The sequence below is a fragment of the Mucor mucedo genome (assembly GCF_025094135.1).
Source record: "Mucor mucedo strain NRRL 3635 chromosome Unknown EV154scaffold_32, whole genome shotgun sequence".
NCBI classification, from domain to species: domain Eukaryota; kingdom Fungi; phylum Mucoromycota; class Mucoromycetes; order Mucorales; family Mucoraceae; genus Mucor; species Mucor mucedo.
Window position 1 is genome coordinate 109,429 of NW_026252316.1, and position 26,093 is coordinate 135,521.

The 26,093-nt window shown below is 36.4% G+C and overlaps 8 protein-coding genes across 8 annotated transcripts; 5 read left to right on the top strand and 3 right to left on the bottom strand.

The window, feature by feature from the left end:
* Window positions 1-83: 83 nt before the first annotated feature.
* EV154DRAFT_504295 (microtubule associated protein-domain-containing protein) lies at window positions 84-2,821 on the top strand. The gene is made up of 12 exons (XM_051601030.1): window positions 84-259; window positions 316-399; window positions 467-643; window positions 694-792; window positions 848-889; window positions 987-1,022; window positions 1,110-1,502; window positions 1,563-1,628; window positions 1,692-1,779; window positions 1,831-1,946; window positions 2,010-2,216; window positions 2,290-2,821. The coding sequence occupies exons 1-12, from the start codon at window positions 170-172 to the stop codon at window positions 2,767-2,769; spliced, it is 1,878 nt and encodes a 625-aa protein (XP_051459027.1). The 5' UTR covers window positions 84-169; the 3' UTR covers window positions 2,770-2,821.
* A 1,344-nt stretch (window positions 2,822-4,165) lies between these two features.
* On the top strand, window positions 4,166-6,261 carry EV154DRAFT_462284 (Sec1-like protein). The gene is made up of 5 exons (XM_051597586.1): window positions 4,166-4,338; window positions 4,408-4,603; window positions 4,668-5,170; window positions 5,225-5,704; window positions 5,770-6,261. Exons 1-5 carry the CDS (start codon window positions 4,249-4,251, stop codon window positions 6,193-6,195), a joined length of 1,695 nt encoding a protein of 564 aa, XP_051459028.1. The 5' UTR covers window positions 4,166-4,248; the 3' UTR covers window positions 6,196-6,261.
* Window positions 6,262-6,710: 449 nt separating this feature from the next.
* EV154DRAFT_504298 (armadillo-type protein) lies at window positions 6,711-10,575 on the top strand. The gene is made up of 7 exons (XM_051601031.1): window positions 6,711-6,838; window positions 6,922-7,024; window positions 7,077-7,299; window positions 7,362-7,537; window positions 7,601-7,699; window positions 7,763-8,083; window positions 8,146-10,575. Exons 1-7 carry the CDS (start codon window positions 6,753-6,755, stop codon window positions 10,432-10,434), a joined length of 3,297 nt encoding a protein of 1,098 aa, XP_051459029.1. The 5' UTR covers window positions 6,711-6,752; the 3' UTR covers window positions 10,435-10,575.
* On the bottom strand, window positions 10,576-13,825 carry EV154DRAFT_504301 (kinase-like domain-containing protein). The gene is made up of 6 exons (XM_051601032.1): window positions 13,533-13,825; window positions 13,309-13,472; window positions 12,936-13,253; window positions 11,786-12,863; window positions 10,799-11,711; window positions 10,576-10,740 (listed from the first exon to the last, which is right to left on the bottom strand). The coding sequence occupies exons 1-6, from the start codon at window positions 13,720-13,722 to the stop codon at window positions 10,650-10,652; spliced, it is 2,754 nt and encodes a 917-aa protein (XP_051459030.1). The 5' UTR covers window positions 13,723-13,825; the 3' UTR covers window positions 10,576-10,649.
* A 438-nt stretch (window positions 13,826-14,263) lies between these two features.
* Window positions 14,264-16,062, bottom strand: EV154DRAFT_185738 (uncharacterized protein). Its single transcript, XM_051594261.1, has 2 exons — window positions 16,033-16,062; window positions 14,264-15,943 (listed from the first exon to the last, which is right to left on the bottom strand). Exon 2 carries the CDS (start codon window positions 15,902-15,904, stop codon window positions 14,294-14,296), a length of 1,611 nt encoding a protein of 536 aa, XP_051459031.1. The 5' UTR covers window positions 15,905-15,943; window positions 16,033-16,062; the 3' UTR covers window positions 14,264-14,293.
* Window positions 16,063-16,466: 404 nt separating this feature from the next.
* EV154DRAFT_418286 (WD40-repeat-containing domain protein) lies at window positions 16,467-17,866 on the top strand (the record flags this gene model as incomplete). Its single annotated transcript, XM_051595830.1, has 5 exons — window positions 16,467-16,585; window positions 16,649-16,743; window positions 16,817-16,904; window positions 16,959-17,031; window positions 17,192-17,866. 5 exons carry the CDS (start codon window positions 16,467-16,469, stop codon window positions 17,864-17,866), a joined length of 1,050 nt encoding a protein of 349 aa, XP_051459032.1.
* Window positions 17,867-17,920: 54 nt separating this feature from the next.
* Window positions 17,921-21,231, bottom strand: EV154DRAFT_504305 (uncharacterized protein). Its single transcript, XM_051601033.1, has 8 exons — window positions 21,008-21,231; window positions 20,795-20,937; window positions 20,629-20,714; window positions 20,487-20,549; window positions 19,966-20,433; window positions 19,626-19,879; window positions 18,338-19,572; window positions 17,921-18,261 (listed from the first exon to the last, which is right to left on the bottom strand). The coding sequence occupies exons 1-8, from the start codon at window positions 21,109-21,111 to the stop codon at window positions 17,984-17,986; spliced, it is 2,631 nt and encodes an 876-aa protein (XP_051459033.1). The 5' UTR covers window positions 21,112-21,231; the 3' UTR covers window positions 17,921-17,983.
* A 3,218-nt stretch (window positions 21,232-24,449) lies between these two features.
* Window positions 24,450-26,075, top strand: EV154DRAFT_185778 (alpha/beta hydrolase fold-domain-containing protein). Its single transcript, XM_051594262.1, has 3 exons — window positions 24,450-24,800; window positions 24,854-24,968; window positions 25,024-26,075. The coding sequence occupies exons 1-3, from the start codon at window positions 24,518-24,520 to the stop codon at window positions 25,925-25,927; spliced, it is 1,302 nt and encodes a 433-aa protein (XP_051459034.1). The 5' UTR covers window positions 24,450-24,517; the 3' UTR covers window positions 25,928-26,075.
* The last annotated feature ends 18 nt before the right edge of the window (window positions 26,076-26,093 follow it).

Sequence of the window (26,093 nt, forward strand, 5' to 3'; positions counted from 1 at the left end):
ATCCTTGGTTATATTTAGCAGTGGTGCAAAGAAGAAGGAAAAAAAAAGGGGCTTAACACAGTTAAATTCGTGTTCTACATATAAATTATAAGTCACAACGAATATAATTCCTCTTTTTTTTTCCCTCTTTACTCCACTTCTCTTTCTTCTCTACTAAACTATCACACACATGAATGTACTTTACCCTCACCTTTCGACTTTATTTTCATTATGGACCTCTCTTGATGTTGATGCTTGTACAATAAATAAAAAACTCGAAGTTGGTTACCATTCTTATTCTTAATGGGACATTGCTAACTAACCTTCTTCCAACAGTCTGTCATTGCAGAACTAGAAAGCTTAATTTCACAAGAACGAAAAGAAAAGACTCTATTATCGGCAAATATTGAAGACGTCTTGGTAATAATTTTTTATTTTATTTTTTTTTTTTTTTTTTTTTTATTTTTGCATAACAAAAAGTATTTAGGCAAATATCGAATATGCATCCAACTTATTAGGAGTCTCACTTGAGAACATGTTAAATACGAGTATCGTGGATGATAACTTTACTCTCTCTCCAGATATGTTGACCATTTACAACAGTTTAAATCCGACTTATCCTAAAGAGAGAGCTTTAATCGAGTTGGACTCTAGACTGAGTCATGTATGGAATGTTTATAAGTTTTACATTTTAGTATTAAATGTTATTTATAGGAAATATCGATTCGACAGTTACATGTAACAGACTGGTTATCGCTAATTCAGAAATTATGTAAAGAACTGGTAATCCCATTTAAATTCAAGGAAACTGAGGTAAGTTAAAGTAGTTTGTTATTCTTTTTTAACTCAATATCCCATTTTTATATAGGAGTATCTCAATCAAGATCTTTCTTGGGCAACCATACAATTAGTAAGTAGCTAATCCCTTGATATTCGGCGTATCTATAACCCTTATTTCGCACAACACCCTGCTTTATACTATTTTTACTCATTGTATTATTTAATAGATTAGTTGCGAAGTACGTGACTTGCAGGAAACAAGAGTAAGTACCCAAAAATACACCACGTTTTTTTCTTTGCATGTGTATATCGTTGGATGTAAAATGTATCAACATTTAATATCATAATAGAGTTCAAGACTAGTAAAATTTGATATGCTTGTCAAGACAATTCATTATTACTGGCATATTTTGAACTATGAGAAGACTAACCTGGACCCTATTGAAGTGTCATTAGCTGCCTTATTTGAGAACTTTCCATTAGATATCGACATTTATAACATCACAACGCAAGATGCTGCATTTTCATATTACGAACATCCTACGAACGAATTAAAATTATCCCAGGATACATTGGACATTCTTTATACCAAAAACGAAGCATTAAAGTCAATATTTGATCAAAGATATCAGTTATATCACAAGTCTGTAATCAAAGTAAAGGCTGTCTGGGAAGAATTCAATATTCCAATATTAGAACGACCCACGATACCAACATCCCTAAGTAACAAAGATATGCAAACAGTAAAGTATTATATGTTTATTTCTAATAATCGATATGCAACTAATTTAATCCTGAAAAAGCTTAAAAATATTGTCGATAGTATCGAACCGTTAGTAAAAAGTGTGTTCGATAAATACATCCAACAGGTAACCAACATCAATATTCAGTTATAAAACTCCTAAATGCTGAAAAAAAAACTTGTTATTTAGTTCAAGGACCAATTAATACCCTTATGGGATGCTTGTCTCCTATCAGAAATAGAACGAAAGGAATTCATAACATCCCTTTATGATAAAAGTATGTATACAGTAAACAACCCAAAACAGATTTACTCATTTTTTTTTCTAGATACAAAATTGGAAATCAAGGCCGAAGTGGATAATCACATGACCTATTTAAAAAGTATTCACTATGAGGGACAAGCCTTAAAAGCCCTGATGAAAGAACGGAAGGATTTAATACAGGTAAAAAAAAAAACTTTCATGCAAAGATTTATATTTTGTTTATATTAAACGATTCATGATTAGAAAATGATTGACTTTGAAAAAACTGCCTCTGATCCCAAACGTCTCTTTCAGGCGTCATTTCGTTTAATTGAAGAAGAAAAATGGCGTAATACATGTTTACCTCGCTTGTTACAATTGGACCGTGCCTTGATTAAAGCTATTGGAGAGTTCGAAAAATTGGCTGGTAAGCCAGTTATGATTGGAGAGCGTCGATACCTTGATACCTTGGTAACAAAAAGAAAAAAAAACAATGATAATTGGATATATTTGTGTACTGACCATGTTCTATTTCTATATATAGTTGGATGAAATTGCAGATAGAGAAGCAAATCAGACTTTCTTCGGTTTTCTTAGTTCCGAACCAGTGGATCGACCCGTCTCCAAGCGCATGAAAAACAGACCCGCATCTGTTGGAAGCATTGGCTCAATCGTTGTACAAAACAAAAAACCACAATTAAAATCACGGGCCGTCTCAGCCATTATCACGACCAGTAATAACAACATGCCTAAAAAGATCAAACCATCACAATCTATGCCCCTAAGTAAAAAGCAACAACAGTTACAAAAAAAATCCTCTTCTTCAAGGAAAAATAGCAATACGCCTGATAACACACCTAATACTACGGACTTGACAAATGATGATCTTTACTCCACCACTGCATATATCAATTCAAATATAACCCTCACAAAAGCATTCAAACCCCAACGTGGCGGTAGCCAAATGTCTTCCATGATACCCATCGCTTCTAGAACAGCACTTACCTCAACTAAATCTCTTTAACGAAATAAAAAAAAATCTGCATTATCCTATAAATGGGATTTAAAACATAAGCTATTTTTATGAGTTTGCGGTCTGTTCATCATCAAAGTGGCCGGCCAATAAAAAACATCGATGGGTATTGGAATTGAATGGAATCGAACTTTTCCGTGTGATTTTTTCTTAATACTTGGTGCATTCTATGAGGACCAGCAACATTTTGAGATTGTGCCAGAATGATGCGTATACACAGCTGGAAAATCAGTCTGAGCCCTTGATCGCAATTGTCAAATAATTGAAAATGTATATTCCATAAACATATGAACGGTTTTTTGCTTGTACATTTAAATCGAACACTCAAAAGATAGAAACAACTAGATAAAATGTTTATTTTTAGTCTGCACTATATAGTCCCAAACCAACTATGTAACTTACTCATCCAGATCAACTATTATTCGATCCTTTGTTTTCTGGGCCCCTCTTTTGCTAGCAGTAATTTTGAGCATGTTGGACAGTGCAAAAAAGCCTTTGTCAAAAATTGAGAGAGCCATACAAATACTCTTGGGCTGTAACGCAGCTCGCGATTAATTTTTTGCTTCAAAGTTAAAGAAACGCTTAAAAGGTTGATCCAAAATGTGCCATTAATACATATACCATCTTGGTACATTTCCACTTTCGAGATTGTCTTGTATATCTCCAGGATAATTATCAGGCAATTCTTTCTCAGATATATTGGACATGTTATTTTCAAGAGCATTAAATTACTCCTCTGTGAGCTCATCACGAAGTTGAGTTTCATCAATATCGTCACTATCTTCGGTGAAATCAACATCAAGATCCACACCCGCAGCTTGATTGATGTTCTAATTTACTTATACAATCAGTATGTTAAATATGTCAAAGATCACTGATCTGGTAATACCTCGTCAGCATTATTTAAGCCAGTATTTCTGTTATCTTGTACATGCTGTCTTGGGCAAGGTATGTAGCTTATTGCTTACTTACTTTTTGGAAACACCAAGGTAATTTGTATATATTTCTAATCTGACACATATCTGATTCTTCTCAAAGGTCATAGCCTTTTAGCTTTATCTCGGTGTCAAATGTTGTTATTGACCAAATGCTGAACACCATATATTGGTAACAAAAAAAAAAAAAAAAAAAAAAAAAAAAATGCTGTGCGACTTCTAAAACTAACCAATGATAACAATCATTTTAGGACTTCGATAGAATTTAAACAAAGGAATGCAAGATACTCAATAACAAAGCTTTCATGACAAGGATAACATATTAGCTATGTTGTCATTAAACCATTTAAGACAGTTTCAAGAATAATTGCCAAACCATTGTACAGCAATGACCAAATATATCTTACAAAAAATGCCCAAATGAATTTCAAAAAGCGTCCAATAAGGTTTCAAAAAGTCGCCCTTTGTTGCTGGAACGACTGTACACTTATTCTTTCTCTTTTTCGTATCACCGCATTTTCTTTAACATAAAACAATGGATGTCATCAAGGCAATTCAGCATTATGCGGACAAAATGATCAATGATGTGCCGGGTATGAAAGCCCTATTGCTAGATACAGAAACTGTAAGGCACACTACACTTCTTTTGTTTTTGTTTCCGGCTCCTCTGTGCTAATTGTGCTTTTTACTGTAGACACCCATCATATCACTCGTGACAACTCAATCCACATTACTCACCAAAGAATGTTACTTAATCGACAGAATAGATAACCGAAACAGAGACAAGATGAAGCATTTAAAATGCATTTGTTTCTTGAGACCTACGCGCGAGACTCTTCAGTATCTTATTGCTGAATTGAAAGAACCCGCCTATGGAGACTATTACTTATGTAAAAATAACGAAAACTGTGCAAACTGAATGTCGTAAGCTGACCATCTTTTTTTTCATTGCAGACTTTAGTAATTCATTACGTAAGTCGGATATCGAACAGTTGGCAGAGGTGGACGAGAATGAAGTTATTCGTGAAGTACAAGAATATTACGGCGATTATCTTGCTATCAATCCCGATTTATTTTCATTGGGTCAAGACTCACGTCATTTCTTTGGAAATAGTGTGAATAGTTGGGATCCTGATACTTTTGAGCAAACCGTACGCGGTGTGTCTGCTGTTCTTCTCAGTTTGAAAAAGAAACCCATCATTCGTTTTGAAAGAGCAAGTGCCATGGCTAAGAAATTAGCCTGCGAAATACAAAATACGATTATGGCAGAAGGTCAACTGTTTGATTTTAGAAGAACTGATACACCACCCATCCTCTTAATTTTGGATAGAAGAAATGATCCAGTTACTCCTCTTTTAACACAGTGGACGTATCAGGCTATGGTGCATGAATTGATTGGAATTCATCATGGACGAGTTGATATGACCAATGTACCTGAAGTAAAAAGTGAATTAAAGGTAAAGGGAAATTGCATTGAGACAAAGATGCTGAATGCTAAGACAAAATCTTAGGAAATTGTTCTATCCCCTGATCAAGATCCATTTTTCAAAAAATCAATGTATTTCAATCTGGGTGATCTGGGTGCCACTATTAAACAATACGTGGATGAATACCAAAGCAAGACCAAATCCAACATGAATATTGAATCGATTGCCGACATGAAACGATTTGTTGAGGAGTACCCTGAATTTAGAAAGCTATCTGGTAATGTTTCCAAACATGTAGCACTGGTGAGTGAGTTAAGTAGACGTGTGGCCCAAGACCATCTCTTGGAAATTAGTGAATTGGAACAAGGTTTAGCTTGTAATGAGAATCACAATTCGGATTTAAAGGGCATTCAAAAATTGATAGAGTCACCAAATATCTCAGAAGATGCCAAAGTAAGATTGGTCTTATTGTATGCATTGAGATACGAAAGATTAGCAAACAATTCTGTCAAATCTTTGATTGATCTATTGGACCGAGTAGGCATTAGCGAGAGAAAGAGTGCAGTAAGTTTCTTTTTAAAAATTGCGGGAAAAAAAAGCTTTCTAAAAATCAATATTTGTGTTATTAGTTAGTACCTGCTTTATTGTTTTATGCCGGATATCAGCAAAGACAGGATGACCTGTTCTCAAATCAGTCATTCCTATCCAGAGGAAAAAGTGCATTGAAAGGATTAAAGGGTGTTGAGAATGTATATACGCAACATACACCTTTATTAGCTGATACATTGGATTTGCTCATCAAGGCTCGACTTAAGGATACAGATTACCCTTTTGTGACAGAAAATGCACAATATGCTCGAGAAAGACCACAAGACATTATTGTATTTATGGTGGGTGGTACAACGTTTGAAGAAGCCAAATATATCGCACAACTAAATGCGTCCACTCCTGGCATTCGAATTGTCCTCGGTGGAAATTGTGTGCATAATTCAAGAACGTTTTTGCAACAAATTCAGCAAGTGGGAGAAGGCTATATGAACCTGTCTACTCGTTAGATAAATAAATATTTTAATATATCGAATCTTAATGCTAAAATAAAAGTGTGTAGCTTCATTATCATCAGAATATCTGCCGCAATTCTCAAATTGTACATACTTGAATGTATTCCAATTTCGTACTGGAATATTAAAATTTCGCTGCGATATCACCCACGTACATTATCCCCATTATGTGACATTTCATAAGAGTTTTAACGACTAAAGTGGTCAGTTTCTGAAGTAGTGAGTTTTCTTGTTGATATTAAAGTTATATATCTACAGATGAGAGAGCAGTAACTTATATAGATAATCAGTCAAAGTTAACTGAGGTAATTATAATTTACCAGACTACCAGTAATTACAGTACCACACTCGCGGGCGGGTAGGAGTGGAGTGATAGAGTGGCGATGAAAGAGTGCACTGACAGCAAGGAAGTAGAAGGAAAAAAGAAAACAAGTCACGGTTTTTGTGTTCCAATTTTTTTTTTTTTTTTTTTTTTTTGGTTTTAATTTGTTTTTTCCCTTTTTTTTTACCAGCTCTTCTTTTTATTAAGAATTATTTATCCAACAGGCACAATGGCACAAGCACCTGTTTCTGCTGACGTTCTTCAGCAACTTGCTCCAGTTCTTACCAGCCTTTTATCTACCGATAATAATCAAAGGTATGCAAAATGTTTAGCAAAAAAAAAAAATAGAGTTTTTCCGAGAACTAACAGCTTTCATCTCTTTTTTTTTTGTCTTGTAGAACTGCTGCCGAATCCCAATTAAACGATCACTGGGTTGCTCAACAACCTGATCTCTTACTCTTGGGTCTTTCTCAGTTTGTCGCAACTAATACCGAAGTTCAAGTAAGATAATAAAGCCCTTTTTATATGATGTATAATATTGACTTTTTTACAGCTTCGTTCTCACTGCAGTGTTTTGCTCCGTCGTTTAGCCTACAAGCAATTTACATCCAGTGCTAATCCTGATACACGTCTTTGGGATATGGTTCAAGAAACCACCCGTCAAGGTGTTAAGGACCTTTTATTAGTTGCCCTTGCTAACGAATCTGATCAAAGTACTAGACACAAGATCTCTGATACTATTGCTGAAGTTGCCAGATCTGATTTAAACGAAGGAGGTGAGCTGATATAAATGGTGTCGAAATAAACAAATACTAATATTTGTGGTTGGGTTAAACAGGTAAATGGGAGACTTTGTTGAAAGCTTTATTCGAGTGCACTCAATCTCCTAATGCCGCTCACAGAGAATCTGCTTTCCGTATTTTTGCTTCCGTTCCCGAGCTTATTGCTGGTCAACCAACAGATGCCGTCAAGAATGTTTTCATGAGTAGTTTGACTGATCCCGAGTCTCAAGCTGTAAGGATTTATTGTATTGTTGATATTTACAGAGTCGAATAGCTGACAGTCATATACATATAGGTTCGTTTGGAAGCTATGAAAGCCGCCGCCGCTTATATTATCCAAGCCGACGAATCCACCCAAAAGAGTTTAGCTGCTTTAATGCCCCATATGCTCGAGGTAACAGATAAAATAAAAAATTCAATCAAAGAACAGCTGGTTGACAGTGGATTATTTTTATAGCCTTTGGCACCTGTTATTGCCAGTCGTGATGATCAAACTCTTGTTGATGGTCTCGTCGTATTAATTGAATTAGCCGATAGCTCACCCAAACTTTTCCGCCCTCTTCTCAACGAGGTTCTCAGTGTTATGGTTAACATTGCCAAGGATAAGTCTTTTGATGATCGTACCCGTCAAACTGCATTAGAATTATTGTTGACATTATCCGAAGCTGCTCCTCCCATGATCCGTAAGCTTCCTAACTTTGCTCAAGAAATTATTCCCGTTGCAATGGAAATGATTACAGATATTGAAGATGACGAGTCTTGGTACACCACCGAAGATGTAAGTTTTGATCTTTTTATATCTCGAGTAAGATGATATTTAATGATATGTGTATCAAATAGTTGGAAGAAGATGACAACGAGGAAAATTATGTTATGGGTGAGAGTACCTTGGATAGAGTTGCCCGCACACTCGGTGGTAAGACCGTTGTTCCTGTTGCTTTCGGATATATCCCCCAAATGCTTCAATCTGGAGAATGGCAACAGCGTCGTGCTGCTCTTATGGCCATTTCATCTATTGCTGAAGGATCCATCAAGATTATGAAGCCCGAATTGAGCAACATCATTAACATGATTTTACCTTCTTTCAAGGATGCTCATCCTCGTGTTCGTTATGCTGCCTGTAACGCTTTGGGTCAATTATCCACTGATTTCTCTCCTTATATCCAAAAGCATTTCCACGAAATCATTGTTTCTTCTCTTTTACCCGTCATGGAAGATCCTCAACCTCGTATTCAAGCTCATGCTGCCGCTGCTATGGTTAACTTCTGTGAGGAAGCTGACAAGAAGATTCTCGATCCTTACCTTGATGCTATTTTTGAACGTCTTTTGATCCTTCTCAAAACTTCCAAGACTTACGTCCAGGAGCAAGCCATTACCACCATTGCTACCGTCGCTGATTGTGCTGAAGATAGATTCAACAAGTATCACAGCGTTATCATGCCTCTTTTGCTCGATATTCTTCGTCAAGCTAGCGATAAGCAATACCGTCTTTTGCGTTCAAGAGCTATTGAGTGTGCCTCTCTCATTGGTCTCGCTATCGGAAAGGATGTCTTTGCTCCCTATACTATCAGTTTCATTAACATCTTGGCTGAAATTCAACAATCTGTGACCGAAGCTGATGATGTCCAAACCACTTACCTTTTAGCTGCCTGGGCTCGTATGTGTAAGATGATGGGTCAAGACTTCTTACCTTATCTTCCCAACATCATGCCTCCTCTTTTGGCATCTGCTAAGCTTACACCCGAGTTCACCTTTGTTGATCCTGAGGAAGAAGATGTTGATTCCAAGTACCCTACTGATGATGGATGGGAGTTTGTTGGCATCAATGGTCAACAAATTGGTATCAAGACTTCTGTTTTGGAGGAAAAGCATACTGCCATCGAAATGCTTGTCAGTTATGCTCGTGACTTGGGAGCTGGCTTCTTGCCTTATGTTGGTGAAGTGCTTGAACTTGCCTTACCTTTGCTCAAGTTTTACTTCCATGATGGTGTTAGACACGCTGCCGCTGCTCTTATCCCTGTTCTCCTCAAGGATGCTAAGGATGCCAACGTTGCCCCCGCTGAATTAGCCAACATGTGGAATACTATTTTCGAGAAACTTGTCAAGATCATGACAATCGAAGACGATATCACCTTTTTGGCTCAAACCTACTCTACTTTCTCTGAGTGTCTTGATGTCTTGGGTGAACATTGTCTTCAACCTGCCCAAATCGAAAGTTTCGTCAAGGGAACTGATGAACAATTAAAGAAGTTCCTCGAACGTTTGACTGAACGTGAACAAGAAAAAGAGGCTGGTGAATATGATGCTGACGATGAGGAACAAATGGCTGATGAAGAAGCTACTGAAGAAGATGCCTTGAGCGAATTAGCTCGTGCTATGCAATCCCTCTTTAAGGCTTTGGGTCCTAGCTTCTTACCTTATTTCGATAAAATGCTTCCCCTTGTTGTTCAATTCTTGGCTCATCCTAATAACGCTGCTCGTCAATGGGCCATCTGTGTTTTCGATGACGTTGTTGAGTTCACAGGACCTGCTTCTTTCAATTACTCCAACTACTTCTTGCAGGCAATGGTTGCTGGTGTCGCTGACAAGGCTACCGAAGTTCGTCAAGCCTCTGCTTATGGTGTTGGTGTGATGGGTCAATTTGGTGGTCCTCAATATGCTGACGCTTGTGCTGCTGCTTTGGAGCATTTGTTTGCTTTAATCAATGCACCTGATTCCCGCGAAGATGGTACTGTTTATGTCACAGAAAATGCTATCTCTGCTATTGCCAAGATCTGTAAATTCAATAGCTCCAAATTTAACTTGGACCCTGTCTTATCAGCATGGCTCAACACCTTACCTATTGTGAATGATGACCAAGAGGCTCCTATTGTCTATACCTACCTTTTGGATTTGTTAGAACAAAACCATCCCAGCATTTTAGGTCCTAACAATGCTAATATTCCTCACATCGTCAAGATCTTTAGCGAAGTTTTAGCTGCTGACATTCTTCCTGCTGAGATCTCTGCTCGCATGGTTAACAACTTGAAGATTATCTTGGGTGGTCTTGATGAAAACACACGTAACCAATTGTGGAACTCTATTTCACCCGAGACTAGATCTATTCTTCAAAAGAAGGGATATGTATAAATAATTTTTCTTTTCTTTCCTTACTGTTTTCTACTCTGTATTCTTCTTTCCATAAACTTTTACTATCTTTTTTTTTTTCTTGATTTTTATATATATATATATTGCTGTCATCGTCTTAATTTGCAGAAACTACAATGATCAAGTAATGCTTATTCGAAAAATCACGTTTTAATTGTATTTTATTTTCGTGTTTGGGTAAATAAATAGTGCTTAATTCAAGGATCCAATTCTTCTTCGAATAGTGGCTCTTCAAATAAAAAGGGATGCTTTAAAAGTTCTTTCGCTGAGGGTCTTTCTTCATGTTTTCTAAGAGAAAATGTGTTAATAATGAACAGCATAAACTACTCCTAAGGGGACCACTTACAACTGGAAAGTGCATCTTAGAAAGTCTTGAGCATCTTTACTTAAATTAGTAGGGATATTAGGTGCGGTATAACAGCCAATCTGAAAAATTGCCTGCATTTGGGAGAACTCTGGGAATGGATGGTCACCTGTAAACATTTCAACCACCATACAACCTAATGACCAGATATCTGCTTTACGTGTATATTGGGTTTGTTTTACGACTTCCGGGGCCATCCAATATATACTTCCTTGTAAACTTGGTCTATGCGCAGCATTGGCTGTTTGTCCCTGAAGTATAATATTCTCCTCCACTTTTTTCGAGATACCGAAATCTGTGATTTTCACGCCTCCCTTATTATCTACCAACACATTAGCACCCTTAATGTCGCGATGCACAATATCTTTTTCATGTAAATAGTTTAACCCCTTCAAGATCTGTCGCACAAAACTCTTCACTAGAGGTTCTTGAAACGCGCCATAACTCGATAATAATCCTGCAACAGATCCACCCGGTACATACTCTAGAAATATACTAAAGTAACAATCATCTGTTTGTGATCCTAAATATTGAACAATATTCTCGTGTTCCAGTTCACGTAATAATCCAATTTCTCGGCGCAATGCCTCTACCATCAATTTTTTACGCTCTTCCGTAGCAGAGTTTTCCACAGGCAGTTCCACTTGTTTCACAGCCATCAATTCGCCACTGATTGGATTTAATCCCAAGTACACATCGCCAAAGGTACCTCTTCCAATCAAAGATCCTTTCATCCATGTTTCTGGAGGGTGCTTGGGTCGGATAGTGGTTGGGGTAGTGACAGCTGGTTCACGAATTACTGGAATTACTGGAATGGCTGGAGATGTGATGACAGCAGATTCTGGAGTTTCAAGTTTTTTAGGTGTGGTTGGTTCTTCTTCAGATATTTCTTTTGCTAATTGTCCAGTGTGTTATTAAATATACATAAATATAAACATGAACATATGTATTACAATAAATGATACATACTATCTTCAATGGCTGGTTTGTATGACTTGTATTCATTTAAATAGAATAAACTTGACGACCTTCTTTGGTTGACTGAAGGTACAGTCATATCGAGATGATTTGAGGACGGTAAAACAGCAGATAGCTCTGCAGGATGAACAGGTACATCGTCATCTACCAAATCTAGATGAGTTGTTGGGGTATCATTGATTTGTTTTGTTTCTACAGCCACTTCCTCTTCTTCGTCACTATCATCACTACTGATGCTACTCAAGAAACTATCATAATCATCATCATCATGCTCCTCCTCTTCTTCTTCCAAAAACTTATCCAAATCTACACCTAGAACCGACACTAGTTCGGGAAGCACGCTGTTTCTATAGTTTCTGGGTTCCATTCTGCTTAGTGCAGAATTTCGTCGTGTCATGGATAATCGCTGTGCTTTAATACCCGCAGTTTCTAAAATTTCGGGATTATGATTGGGAAAAAATGATTGCAGGTTGGAAGAGATGACTTCAGAAGGAGGACGTTCGCCAAAGAATCTTCGACGTCCTCTTGTGCTGTTACTACTACTGAGTGTGGTGGTATTTTGAGAGCGAAAGGAGCCAACGTGGCTTGATCTATTGGATATATAATCTGGTTTATTGAGTGTAGACAGACTCTGTTGAGACCAACCTCCGTTATAAAGCGGGGAAGAAGGTTTACTACCTGCTATATCATCTTTTTGTTGATACTGTTGTCTTCGATTGGCATTGATCGTGCCCTTTCTTTTGAATTCTTCGTGTGTAGGATATAAGTGTCTTTTCCTCAAAATTAAACGCTCTTTTTCGGGTCGGTCTGTGGATCTACATATATCAATTAATTCTTGATCTGATAAAGCGCGTGCTTCACCATTTGTACTCGAACCGACAAAAATACAATAACTATCGGCACTCGATTCGTCAATACCAAATTTATGCAGAACTTTAGCCATGATGGCTTTGGCTTCACTCGCTGTATGTACATTCACGATCCGCGTTTGTCCATCCTCGCCAAATACTTTTACACATGTTTGCTTTACCTTTTCCATAGACATAATACCCCCCTCCAATGAATTTCGCTGTTTTTCAAAAAGTTAAAATAGGTCTTCCCGCTCCCGATTAAGGAAAATAAAAAATCTGTTTTTGGGTACCTTTTGCATCATTTTGGGACTGGACGGGTTTAGCGAATATATGTCTGAGTTTTGTTGTGGTGGTCCGCTTTGTAGGTTAGAAACACTTGTATTATTTAATTGTTGTTGTTGGCTGGCTTCCTTTCGCTGAGATCGTTTGGATTCAGATCTTCCAAGGAATCTTGAAAATGAATTCGATCGATTCAGTAAACTTTTAGCACTGCTGGTTTCTGACGATTTAGAAATTTTCTCTGTCGTGACATTAAAACCTTCATGTTTGGAATCATTGGTAGGAGTCATGAATCCTTGTCGCATGCTGGAGTCTAAATTGTGATGTAACTACAAAAAGAGGAGTTAGGAAACTAAAATACTCTTTTCAAAGGCCTTCCCTTACTCTCGTGGGTGTTCTTGCAGCTAACGAAGCAGCAAGATAACATTCCTGGCGAAGCGATTTGATAGCAACCAACAGCCTAACTCTCTCGCCTACAGTTTTTATATCCATGGCTTTAATGGCTTCGTAATCTAAATCAAGTAACACGGAACCTGTGATGTTGTGTTCTACATTGGGGGGTCCAGTTAGTACTTTTTTAAGTTGTTCGCTTTATCCTTGGAAAATACCTATAAACTTTTGACTGAACCTTCCAAGTGATTGGTTACAAAGCCAGTCAGTAACTTTACTTTCTGGCCAAAGCTTTACATCGTCCAACAAGTTTCTTTTATATTGATGTTCAGCATAAGAAGGAGATGTAGGTGAAGGTTGTCTCAATTGTCTAGCTGAAGGCGATGAGGGTTGTAAGGGTATAGACATTTCTCTTTTTTCTGTTTAATAAGTATTTTCTTCTTTGAGCCAAATATATGATAAATTATATTTTTTTTTAAAAAAAAAAAAAAAAAAAAAAAAAAAAAAAAAAGAAGTAATTGAGAAAAGAAGGGGGCAGACGCTACTTGCGTTCGTTCAGTGCATCCCATAATTATTGGCTGTCACACCAGTCCTGTTTAAGTGCAGTGCCTCCACCCCAATTTTCACTCTATCAGACAAAGTGCCCGAAATTAAGTTACATTACGATATATCCACCTTCATTCTACATGGTTACTAATAGTAACTTGTCATTTTCAATTCTTCTTTTGGAACATTCTCAGTCGTCATGGTGAGCAGTTACCAATGTAAGCCTGTTGAAATATATCATATCCGCTGATTCATCCTTTCACTCATTTAATGAAGATAATTACTTGTACTGAGAAAAGAGAAAAAATCATTTTTAGCGTAGCTTGTACATAAAAAATGACGCTTATCAAATAAGGACCGATGATAATGCGGTGATTCGTCTGCAAAAACAAAAAAACGGGAATCAAAGAAAAAACTTGATTTATTTATAAAGTTAAGCTTTAGTAACGGTATCTTTAATGGCTTTATCGTTAGTTTCTACATCTGCAGATATATTATCGTTATTTATGGAAGTCGTATTATCAGAGACTGTAGTTTCATCAGCGACTGTTGTTTCATCAGTTTGAGGTGCTACAGCATCATCAAAAGAAACGCTGGTAGCAACATCATCCATGGGGGTATCTTCATCTATGGTAAATGCAACTTCTGTTGGTGTCTGACTTGATTCGTTTGTGTCTTCAATACAGAAGACTTTGCCGGGTACGGTAAAACCATGTTCATTATCTAATTCATCTCTTGCGATAAATGTAGGAGTAATTGCTAAAAAAACAATTCCATTTGGTTTACCCTTGGCAGTGGCTTTCATTGTTTCAGCATCAAAAATGGTGAGGCCTTCCTCGATTGGCATACGCTCAATCTTAATTTCTTGACCCTTCACAGCCAAGTTCAATTTGGATGCCCTTTGAATCAAATTCTCAATCTTTTTGGGATCGTTCTTTAAGGGTGGATAAACAGACTCCAAGACAGAAACAATTTGAGCGATCAGTGTATCTTTTGCTTTCTGAATTTGCTCTTCCTCATCACCTGGTTGTTGAACTACAAGAGAGCATATTTGCTGTCTTAATCTATTTGACCATTCCTTGTTTCGTATGGACATCCAATCATCCAATTCTTTAAATGCATCGTTGATTGATATGCCGAGATGAATAGGTACATCCAAGACGTTTGTTAACAATGTATTGATGAGGTATTTTTCAACAAACAAAGTAATATAAGATGTATCCAATAGACCATCATTACTGTCCTTTGGTAACATATATTTCTTGATTAAATCAACTTTATCACTCCAATGTTCAAACACAAAGTCGGTTCCACCTTGACGATTCATTTTTGATTTTAATCCCATACAAGTGTTATTCAACTGGCTTAATAAATGTGATATTTCAGGTTGAATGGTGGATAAATCATCATCGGTGACTCGAATTGTTTTTACATACGAATAGAAATTTACTTCTAATTTAGAGTACTCTTCTTTCTTTGTTTCCAGTTCTTGTTTAAGCTTCAAAATATTCATTTCCATTTCTTGACATTGTTGACTTTGTTCCTGTAACACGCGTTCCGACGTCTCTTTCCAATTTTCAATATTTTCCTTTTCTTTGAGTCTTTCCTGCTCAATTTGTTTCTGGTAAGCCTCCTTTTCATTTTGGATGCGTTCTAATATTTCTTTGTGAATATGCAACGACTCGTGCAAGGAATGAATGATCAAATCTTTATCTGATTCTGAGTCCTGTTGTGATTCGATAACTCGAAATGAATGCACTGAGTTCTTGCGGTCTTCAACAGAAGATTGAAACTCTTTTGTGGTAACATCTACTGCGGTGCTATTATTACTAATAGTATCCACTTGTTCTTCTTGTGACATCTTTGTTTTGGGATGGTTATGTTGGTAAAAGGTCAATAAAGGAACATGCCTTTTCAGCAGCATTATAAACACCGCGACTGAGTTAGAAGTAACGGATGTCGTCATTGACCTTAAAGCGTCTTGGCCCATTCTTTTGATGTATGTGTAGAAAGAAAAGAGTAATTGTCTTTTTAGAAGCAGCATTTTTTCCACGATGTGTATATATACACCTTGCTACTCATACTAGTACATACAAACAATACATCTTTTCTTTAGTAAGAGGATCTAACACGATCATGTGATGCTTGCGTACATAGAATTGAGATACAAACCTTCTGATTTAAGGAGATGTAGTTTCTATTTTACCCAGAGGGGTTTAAAGATAGGATCATCATCATTCAAATGTATTTTGCATTGATTTTTGGCGACAGAACCACCAATCATAGTCAACTATTTTTGTGTCACTTTGAACAAAAACCAGGCAACGATACCACTAGCCAGTAACAAAGACCGAGAAGATAATCAACATAGCCTCATATTTATCACTGTTATTTAAAAAATGGGCAATAAATCTTGATAGCTTAACTGACAATTATATTAATTATATTTGTATTCATGGTGGTGAACCTGTAACTGAGTTACCCAGCCTCTATTTTGCATTGGATTTCGTGGGCATTTCACAAGCCTCTATGTGACGGTGTTTCTTTCAGGTACAACTGGAAATCAATGCAAATGGGAATTGTCTTTTTCTTTAGAAATAAACAAAATGAATCCCGGTGAAAACAAACCTGCTCCTTTGCAATTTGATGATAACATCTTTCACGTTGATCTTCATCCCAGTAATGATATTGTAGCTACGGGTATGATTAACGGCCGCATTCAATGGTAACTCTCTTTATAAAGCTACACCCGGCTTAAAATAATGCATAATTAACATTTACATGTCAGTCATCGTTATGGTTTAGAAAACCATGAACATTTGTGGACTGCGAAGGCCTTCAAAAAATCGTGCAGAGGTGTATCCTTTACACCCGATGGTTCAAGTAAAGCATAGTTTTAATAGCCATCGAACATATACCAATTTTTTTTTTTTTTTTTTTTTTTTTTACCTCTTAGACATTTGGGGTATTTCCCGTGATAGATCTATTCAACTTCTGGACACGGAAACCGGAGAAGTAATTCGAGTCAGAGAAACTACCCATGAGTAAGAGATGCAGTTTTCAATTTTAAATACCTATTACTTACATTACATTGACAGCTCGCCTATCAATTCGCTTTTTGTTATCGACGAGCGTATGTTGGCAACTGGTGATGATCAAGGCGTTATCAAGGTACTTTTTTATTATTATTATTGTGAAATAATGTGAATATGTAGAGAATGATTAACTTAAAAGTAAACAGATTTGGGATAGCCGTAAAGAAGAAGCCGTGATGACTTATTCTGAACATGAGGATTATATCTCTGACATGACATACAGTGCACAACACAAGACATTATTAGCCGTGGGCGGTGATGGTTATCTTTCAACATGGGATATTCGTAAACCCGACGTAGCAGCCATGTCAGATCAAATCGAAGATGAATTATTATCAATCGAACTTTGTAAGAATGGTAAAAAGGCAGTAGTTGGTACACAAGATGGTGTTTTGAGTTTATGGTCTTGGGGCGACTGGGGTGATTATAATGATCGTATCATGGGTCACCCTAATTCTATTGAAGCCCTCTGCAAGCTGGATGAAGACACACTTGCTACAGGTAGTAGTGATGGTATTATTCGTTTGGTGACCGTATTGCCTAATGAATTCCAGGGTGTTTTGGGTGATCACGGCGAAGATATGCCCATTGAAAACTTACGTTTGAGTCATGATAAAAAGTACTTAGTATCCAGTGGTCATGATGATAAATTACAATTTTGGGATGTTGCTCATCTTTTCGACGAGGAGGCCGAATTTGTGGATGAGGACAAGCTGGAAGAAAAAGCTCACGAACAAGAAGTGAAAGAAGAATCCGTGGTAGAAGAAAAAAAGGAAGAGTCGGATGATGGATGGGGTACCGACTCAGACGACGAAAAAGATAAGAAGAAGAGAAAGAAGACGCAAAAGAAGAACACAAAAGCTGAGAAGAAGAAGGGTATTAGAAGTACGGCTTTCTTTGCTGATATGTAAATTCTTAAAGAAAAAAATCAGTTTAATAAATAGAGAAATAAAATAGAGAAATAATGTACACAAGTAAAATTACAGAAAAGAGTTTATACAAAGAGTGAAGTTTGGGGTTATATAGAATTACAAAGGAAACAATTCGGATGTATGTAACAATACGTATTCAATCGTTGCGTTCTTGTAACTAATATCTAAGAAATCCCTTGATGGATCACTGTGGCGCATCAATGTAGGCGCAAAAACCATCGACAGATTCTTTATGGTCATTCTATTTTCGTCGCTTAATTTCTGGACTTTCTCAAGATGTCTAAATAAAAGGACAATGGTATCCAAATGAGCCTTGGGAAGCTGGGATAGTGCCTCAGTAAAGGCTGATAACTTCTTGTTATCGGCATTCATGGCTAGAGAAAGCAGCAAAAGATTATTTTAGTATGTTTGACAAAAAAAAAAAAAAAAAAAAAAAAAAAAAAAACTTACAAGATATGTTGATAAACGTATCATAGAGTTCAAATGTGAATAAAGGGTTAGGAAGTTCCCTGAAGTACTGCTTTAATACACTAGTGACGGCGCAAAAATCGTTATATTCTTCCTCATCGCAAAGATTAATTTTGTCTCCCTGATCAAAAGCAAGCTGAATTGCACGCATTTGAGCAGCCCCGCCAGATTTTCGATAAATGCCTTCATACTCCAAACCCCTTGCTTCGACCGCCTTAATACATTCATTAACAATGAGCGGCACATCCCTGTTTTCGATTAGAACACGTTCCGATAAATCAAAACCAAACATACTGCCATCAGACACTGATTTTTTGGAGGGTGGTGAGGAATGACTAATGGTCGACAAATTGACTGTGCTTCCATAGAATTCACTAGTCAAGTCCAAAGTACTACTTGTAGATGAGTAACAATTTTGGGGTACTTTGCTTAAACAGCGAGAGTGAGAGGAAAACCCACAGTGATCACAGCGATATTCGGATCTACCCCAAATCTTATCGCCACAGGCACCACATTTGACCGGTCGCAAAAATGACATCGGCTGAAAAGAATGACTACTAGTACCTCCATGATGAGAATGAGTTATTTGTAATGAGGCAGTAGAATCCATAAAGGCCTTGTTTTTAGATATAGATCTAGAGTCGACAGGATGCAAACTTTGAGAGCTATTATTGAGATTCTTGCTGCTATAAATACCGGGTTTACTGGATCCATATGTAGATTTTGACGATGAGGACGAAAGTGAAGGCTCAGGTTTAATTGGTTTGGCAAGACTGACACTGCTGCTACTGCCTCCTAATAAACCGAACATGGTGCTTTTTTTCTTTTTGATACGAAAAAGTTTTGGTGTCTGATCTTTAATAAAACTATTTCTGGAAGAGACATTACAAACCACCGAGCTTGCATCGGAAGGTTTACGGGTTCTACAGACGACAGATAAGTTGGACGAATCAGTGGATTGTGATGGAGAAAGTGGGGGAGGTGTATGGCGAGTGAGTATTGGTACAGAAATTTCCTCTTGTTGGATGGCTCTTCTGGAAAGGTCGTTGTTTATAGTGGTTAATTCATCATTTTTCGTATTTAGTAAAACCATTTCATGCACAATATCGTCACGAATCTTTCTTAATGATTTTGTCTCATGCTTTAGTAAATCTCGTTCAGAAATAAGAGATTTGGTTTGCGTCTGAAGGCTTTTTTGGTAACTAGTATAGAAGGCACTAAATAGGAAAGTATTAGCATAATAAATAATGTCACTATTGTTTAGGATTACCTTATTTTTTGCTTGTCGGCATTTTCGTCCAATGTAACCCCGATTTTATCACGGTAATTGATCATTTCTTTGCAAGTGCGTTCAAGTTCAACACGTAGCTGAGCTGATCTGTCTATTTCTTTTCGTGATAAAATGCCGCCGTTCTTTTTTAGCAACGAAACAATAACAAGCTCTAATTTCTTTTGGGTATTGGATTCACGAGCAAAATCTTCTTTGAGTTTAGTAAACTCGTTCAGTGCTTGTTGACTAGCATCCTAAATTTCGTCACCTAGTTGTTTAGTAGTTGCATACTCATATTTTTTTTTTTTTTTTTTTTTTGCTTTTGGGAAAAAAAAATTACCTGCAATGTGTTATAATTAGCCTCGACTTCTTTTATCCTCGAACGAGCTTCCAAGAGTTCGAGTTTAAGTTTCTTTACATCTGAAGTGTTTGACTCTTGTTCGTTAGTGAATCCGGAAGGCTTTAATGAAGAGCTTCTTAGTGAAGACTCTAAAATCTCGGAGGCCCGATTGATGCGAGACTGTGTAGCATTTATTGATTTTGAATCGGCTGTGAGGGATAAGTTGGCGCCCAAGGAATTTGAAAGGTTTGCTAATTCACTAGAGTCAGAATCGAAAAAGGAAAGCGTAAACGGTGAAAATCCGGTTAAAAAAGATTCGTCGTTTTTAAGTGTTTCATTAACTGGTGGACTGTTGCTTATTAAAGAATTGTTACGAGAACGCACAGGTGATGGCAATGTCGAGGTTTCAGGTTGGATCTGAGAATGCGCTGGTGCTGGTGGTGCTGGCGTTGCGGCAGTAGTAGTTTGCTGCAATTAAATGTTACATATAACTGGAAACAAACGAAGCATACGATACATACTTTATTTTTTCTTCGAGCTTTTTCTGCCTTCCGTAAATCATGACATACAGTACAATAAATACCCTGTATGATTATATATATAAAAAATGAAGAAGATTAGTTAACCATATGGATGAAAATATGGGTTAAAATAGTTGCGGACCTTGGTAGTTTGGGTAAATATTAAATCTTCTATTGTCTTCTTACAAGCAATACACTTGAAACAATTGGAATGATATGCTTTGTCGCCTAGATACAGATATCCAAAAAAAAAAAAAAAAAAAAATTAGAGCACAAATTTCTGAATGACGTGCTTTGTTTATTATTACCTGTCATAATAGCTTCATCTCTAATAACCGTTTGACATGCTACACAATTGTAAGAGCAATTGTCACAAACTGGTCTGCCATCGTCTAGCAGTAATAAATTAGTTTTACTGTCTACGCATTGCTGACATTTTGCGCAAATAAAGCTTATTAAAAGGAATAAATGTTAGTGCGAAACCACGGATGAGAGGTTTTTTTTGTTTTGTTTTTTGCTACCATTTGACATGAAATAAGGAATCCCCAAAGGCAACGACAGCGCCTTCTTCTATTGATGTTGAGCATCCCTGACAGGTAGGAACAATAATTTCTTCTGTAGACATTAATATAATATATGTGTATTTTGATGAAAGAATGAAGAAAAAAGAATGAAAAAGAAACCACGAAAAATATTAGACTATGGAACTGAGCGGAGGGCAAATGGCTTTATGTACATGAAAGCTTAAACAAAGATAAAGAGAGGAATAAATTTGTATGACAATAATTTGTATGACATTAAAACATTTTAAAATTTTAAATCATGTCCCAATAAAGTAATGCAAATCACTTGTTGAGGACAACAGTTATTTGTACTGCATTCAGTAACAAAACAGCTGGTGTGTCAGTCAGGCCAAGCATTCTCAGCTTGTATTTTTTTTTTCTTAATATGGACACGCGCACTCTACCTTAACTTGTAGAATTTGTTCCTGACTAAAAAAACAAGGTTTTGACTAGCATTTTTACCTTTATTTTATTTTATTAATATTTCGCACTCCCCCTCATCGGGCTATACTAACTATAGAACGTGTGATACGTAAAATTATGGTGCTAATTTTAGATCCATGTACAGTGCTTCCAAGCTAGCCTTATTAAAGCCAATCAAAATCAATGTTACTTGTCAATTAAACATACGGTTACAAGCCAATCACATCCCTAGAAACTATAGTCATATTTTTAGAAAACACGTCGCTTGCTTAGAATATGGTAATCCTTACACAGGTAATGTCTACGCATGCGTTTTTAAAATAACATGTCTACACCCAAGGACGTTTCCCTTTAACTTACCTGGTTCTTTCAAAACACGTGATCTGTAACACTTAAAAGTTTCATGAACCCTGGTGATTAATATTCGCTAAATTTCGTGCATTCGCACAGCATAATAAGCTTTAATACATATATGAATGACAACTTTTTAAACTCAAGTCGACAAAGGGCTATTGGTGAATTTTTCCCAGCTTAAAGCAGTATAATTTCCATGCGTGCGTCTAAGGCTCAAAACGATTGGCAAGAGAAAGGTAACATTATTGTTTTTTAGATCATGCTGCTTACTGAACTTGTTGTGTTTAAGTAGGCTTCTATTTTCTTGAGCCTTTTTGTACATTTGTCAATTGACAGGCATGATCTACAAAGTAAAGGGTATATATTAACATGAAAAGAATTTGAGGCAAAAGACTTAATGTTTTTATTTAGCTAAACTAATGTATGGTATAAATAACGTTTGTCGAAAAGAAAGTTTGTTAAAATACTATTGATTTAGCATTGATTTAGCTTCCTCGAGTTTACTCTGCTGGCGCATGCATAAATTTAAGAAATAACAAATTTGCTGCCTTGTTTCATACAGTTGTTTATACTTAACACATTGAGCCTAAAAGAAAATGGGAATTCTACGCAAACGAGTCTATAAGTCTTATATTGAAGCATATTTAATCATGTTGATGATACCTAATAGGATAAGTTTAATATGTACATATGTATTTGCACATAATTCACTTACATGTATCCAAGTACACCGAATAATATAAGAATGTGATTCATATTATACTAACTATTATTCGGAAGATGACAGGCATATTGATAAATGGAAAGATATCAGTACTGCTTACCTAATGTTTTCTTCTAATGGTAACGAGGAGAGCCGAAAAATAGTAAGTATAAATATACTCTTTTATGTTGGGTATTTTTTTTTTCTGCAATTTAGATAATTAATTGTCATTGCTTTCCATTATAGTCATCACAACACGAACTATGTGTCTATTGTGCAGTCCGATAACGTCCTTGTTTCTATAAAGATACTCACGCCGATTGATCACTATCTGCCCATTTAGACTGGCTAAAAAATAGTAAATATTCAAAATCGTGTTGGTACGTGAACTATGGCACTACAAACTTAGTCCCAATAAAGTAAGCAAAATCAGTTAATAAGTCCTTGTTTAATTTACGGTGTTTTAACAACCGCCTAAAAATTAACAGCTGCTCAATAAATCTACACAGACAAGTCGCAACCTAATAATGGATGCCTAAGTTTCGGAAACTATCGAAGAATGTACTTCGAAACAAGATTCCAAATCGGATACTATTTGCCTGAAAGGGGTCGTGCGCATTATTTAAGATCTGTTTGATTACGTAACATTCTAGGACAAAGACATCTTTCCAGAGGTCTACAATTTGTGTTCTACATCCATGATTATAGGGATATCTCCCCGTAATACAGTTTCCTGTAATATTTGCTATTAATAAACTTTTAGATCGACAAATACCAAAATGCATTATGTACGATATTGGCTGTCCAAAAAAGGTATCTGTTTTATCAATCAGTAGGAATTAATATTTTTTTTATATGACAAGAGAAAAGCAGGACATAAACGCCGTTTTCATTAACTTTCTCTACTAAGTGTTAAAAATTTTTCAACAGTTGAATTTATCATATACTACCCTTTTTTTCTATTCAGTTAACAGCAATATAAATTCAAGTCGTACACGCACAAATAATCAATGATCTCATGCCACAAAAAAAAGCAAAAAAAAAGTTAAGCCTCACCACTACGAGCTTCGCATTATTCCCTCACTTTAGAGAGTACGTAACTAATTTAGTAATATTATAACATTTTGTGGTTTTAGCACTACTTTGTTCTCCACCAGATTGACTTAGGGTAAATTATTAAGAATTCCAACGCTCTTCAACTAGTTCATTTTAAAAAAATGTCTCTCACAATGTTCTCTGTCTTGATTATAAGGGGTAAATATGAATTTCATTGATAGTTCTATCCCAAGAGAATACATGTTCAAATAAGAACCATTCGGCATAAACACGAAATTTTGAACTGATATATAATTGGTAATTTCAACTTGTGAAGAAGTGTTTAAGTAATATTCTCATATATTTAAAACATGAGTTTTTGCTCACGGTAGCTCAATAGAAAGGACCAGATGTTGTAATATTCACATGAAACAGAAGGTAGGTCAGCTATGATCAATGCAAAATTAAAAATAATTGTCAGGACTGTTCTTGTGTTCCGCTCACTTGACTTGAAAGTTTGTTCTCCAAACTTTAATTTGTTATGGTAATTAAGACCATGGAGGGGCCCAAGACAAAAAATTGTTGTCAGGTTATAAAAATATTTCGCGTAATGGGAGTAAATAAGCTTAATTTCAATATACTATTTGTTGTCGCTTGCAATCGAAGCACTTTTTCAACAAAAGAAAAAAAAAACATTCACATGCTGCTGATTACCCCACTTTGACACTAAAACATTAAACCCAGATACATGAATATTTGAGTGTAACATTAACTAAAAAAGCTATGTGAGTGTCCTGAAAATTGCAGTTCCTGAAAGCTGATGAGAGTTTTTTGTGGATTTTTTACTCGGGTTTTCTTGGTGCAACATATAATAAAAACTTATAATTTTTTTCCCACTAGTTCTTCCATTCTCTCTTCTTCCGCCAACTTGATTTTTTATTATCATTCTTATTATGAACAGTGTCAGAGCATCGATTCGTAAATTACCACCTTCCGCAAGCATCAAGATTTTAAAAAAGGTGTTTTCATTGCCAGCGCCGGCAGCTAGACTTATTTTAAATGATGTCACAAGAGCAAGAAAATCTCATCGACCTTGGATTCATAAAGTGAAATTAAACCCCAACCAGGCTCAAGATTGGTCTGGCTGTTGGATTGGTGAAAACATTCATGATTTAAATCATGAGGGACTTATGAAGAGAGTATATGAGGCAGATATTGTCCTATTTTATGTTCATGGTATGTAAATTATTTTTGGTGTTAAATTGTTATTGACTGTGTAACAAACAAAGGTGGCGGATTTCGTATTGGCAGCTGTACAATGTACATGGATACAAACATTGCTTGGATTAAAGTCCTTAAAGAGAAATACGGATTGAAATGTATGATCATGTCAGTTGACTATAGGTTAGTATAAGATAATATGAAGTAATCGTCTGATTTAACTTAAACTGCTTCTTAGATTGGCTCCAGAACACCGTTACCCTAGTCCAGTTGAAGATGTGGTTCGCGCTTATGAGCATTTAGTTCAAAAACTATCGGTTCATAGTGAAAAGATTATTGTAATTGGTGATTCAGCAGGCGCTGCTTTGGCCCTCGAAATGCTATTTATTACACATGATCCAAGCATGTTTGAAATTGAGGTCGACGATAATAATAGCAGCAGCACACAACCTGTATTAACCGAATTACCCAGACCTGCTGGTACGGTTTTAATATCCCCTTTGGTCACCGACGAAACCACTTCAGAATCTTGGAGAGTCAATCAAAAATATGACTACATTACAAATTATACAGCTAAAGTGATAAAGCGGGATTATTTTGAGCCGACAAAAGAGGACGAAGATGATGAAGATAAAGTCAATCAGATTTTAGGAATAGCCAAATTACAGACAGGATTTTCAGCATTTATGTCACCTCAAGTGTTGATGTATATTGGAAATTTGGAAGTTTTGAGAGACGACGCATTACAATTAGCTTTAAAAGCTGAACAAGATGGTGTCGCTTGGCAAACGGTTATTGAGGATAATGTGCATGACTGGTTTTGTGTAAGAGAAGTCGTCAAAGACAAAACAACAATAGCAAGAGCAGATCAAACATTTGCAGATTTTTGTTACAGGGCCATCGGTAAACCAGTAGCCGAAAGACAGCAATATATACCAACACCAAGAAATAGCTTATCAAATGGCTTAGCTGCGGTTAAAGAAGAGGATGAATCCGATGTTGATGATGAATCATCGTATCTTAGTGACACCACCCCTTCAAGTTCATCCTTATTTGATTTCAGATTATCGAAATTATCGCTGGATGAATTTGAGCAACAGAAAGCTTCTTCAAAGCGTTCCTCAGATATTGTATTTGTTTAATTATTGCTGATTATAAATAAAAAAGGGGGTACAGTTTAGTGCAAAATCAAAAACGGATACCATCATTATTGCGTTAAAGTATTCCTCGTGACCTTCTTTTTTGTTATCATAAAAGACGAAACAAACAGTGATCCTTTTTCTTCCTTTCTTTTACTCATTTTACTCC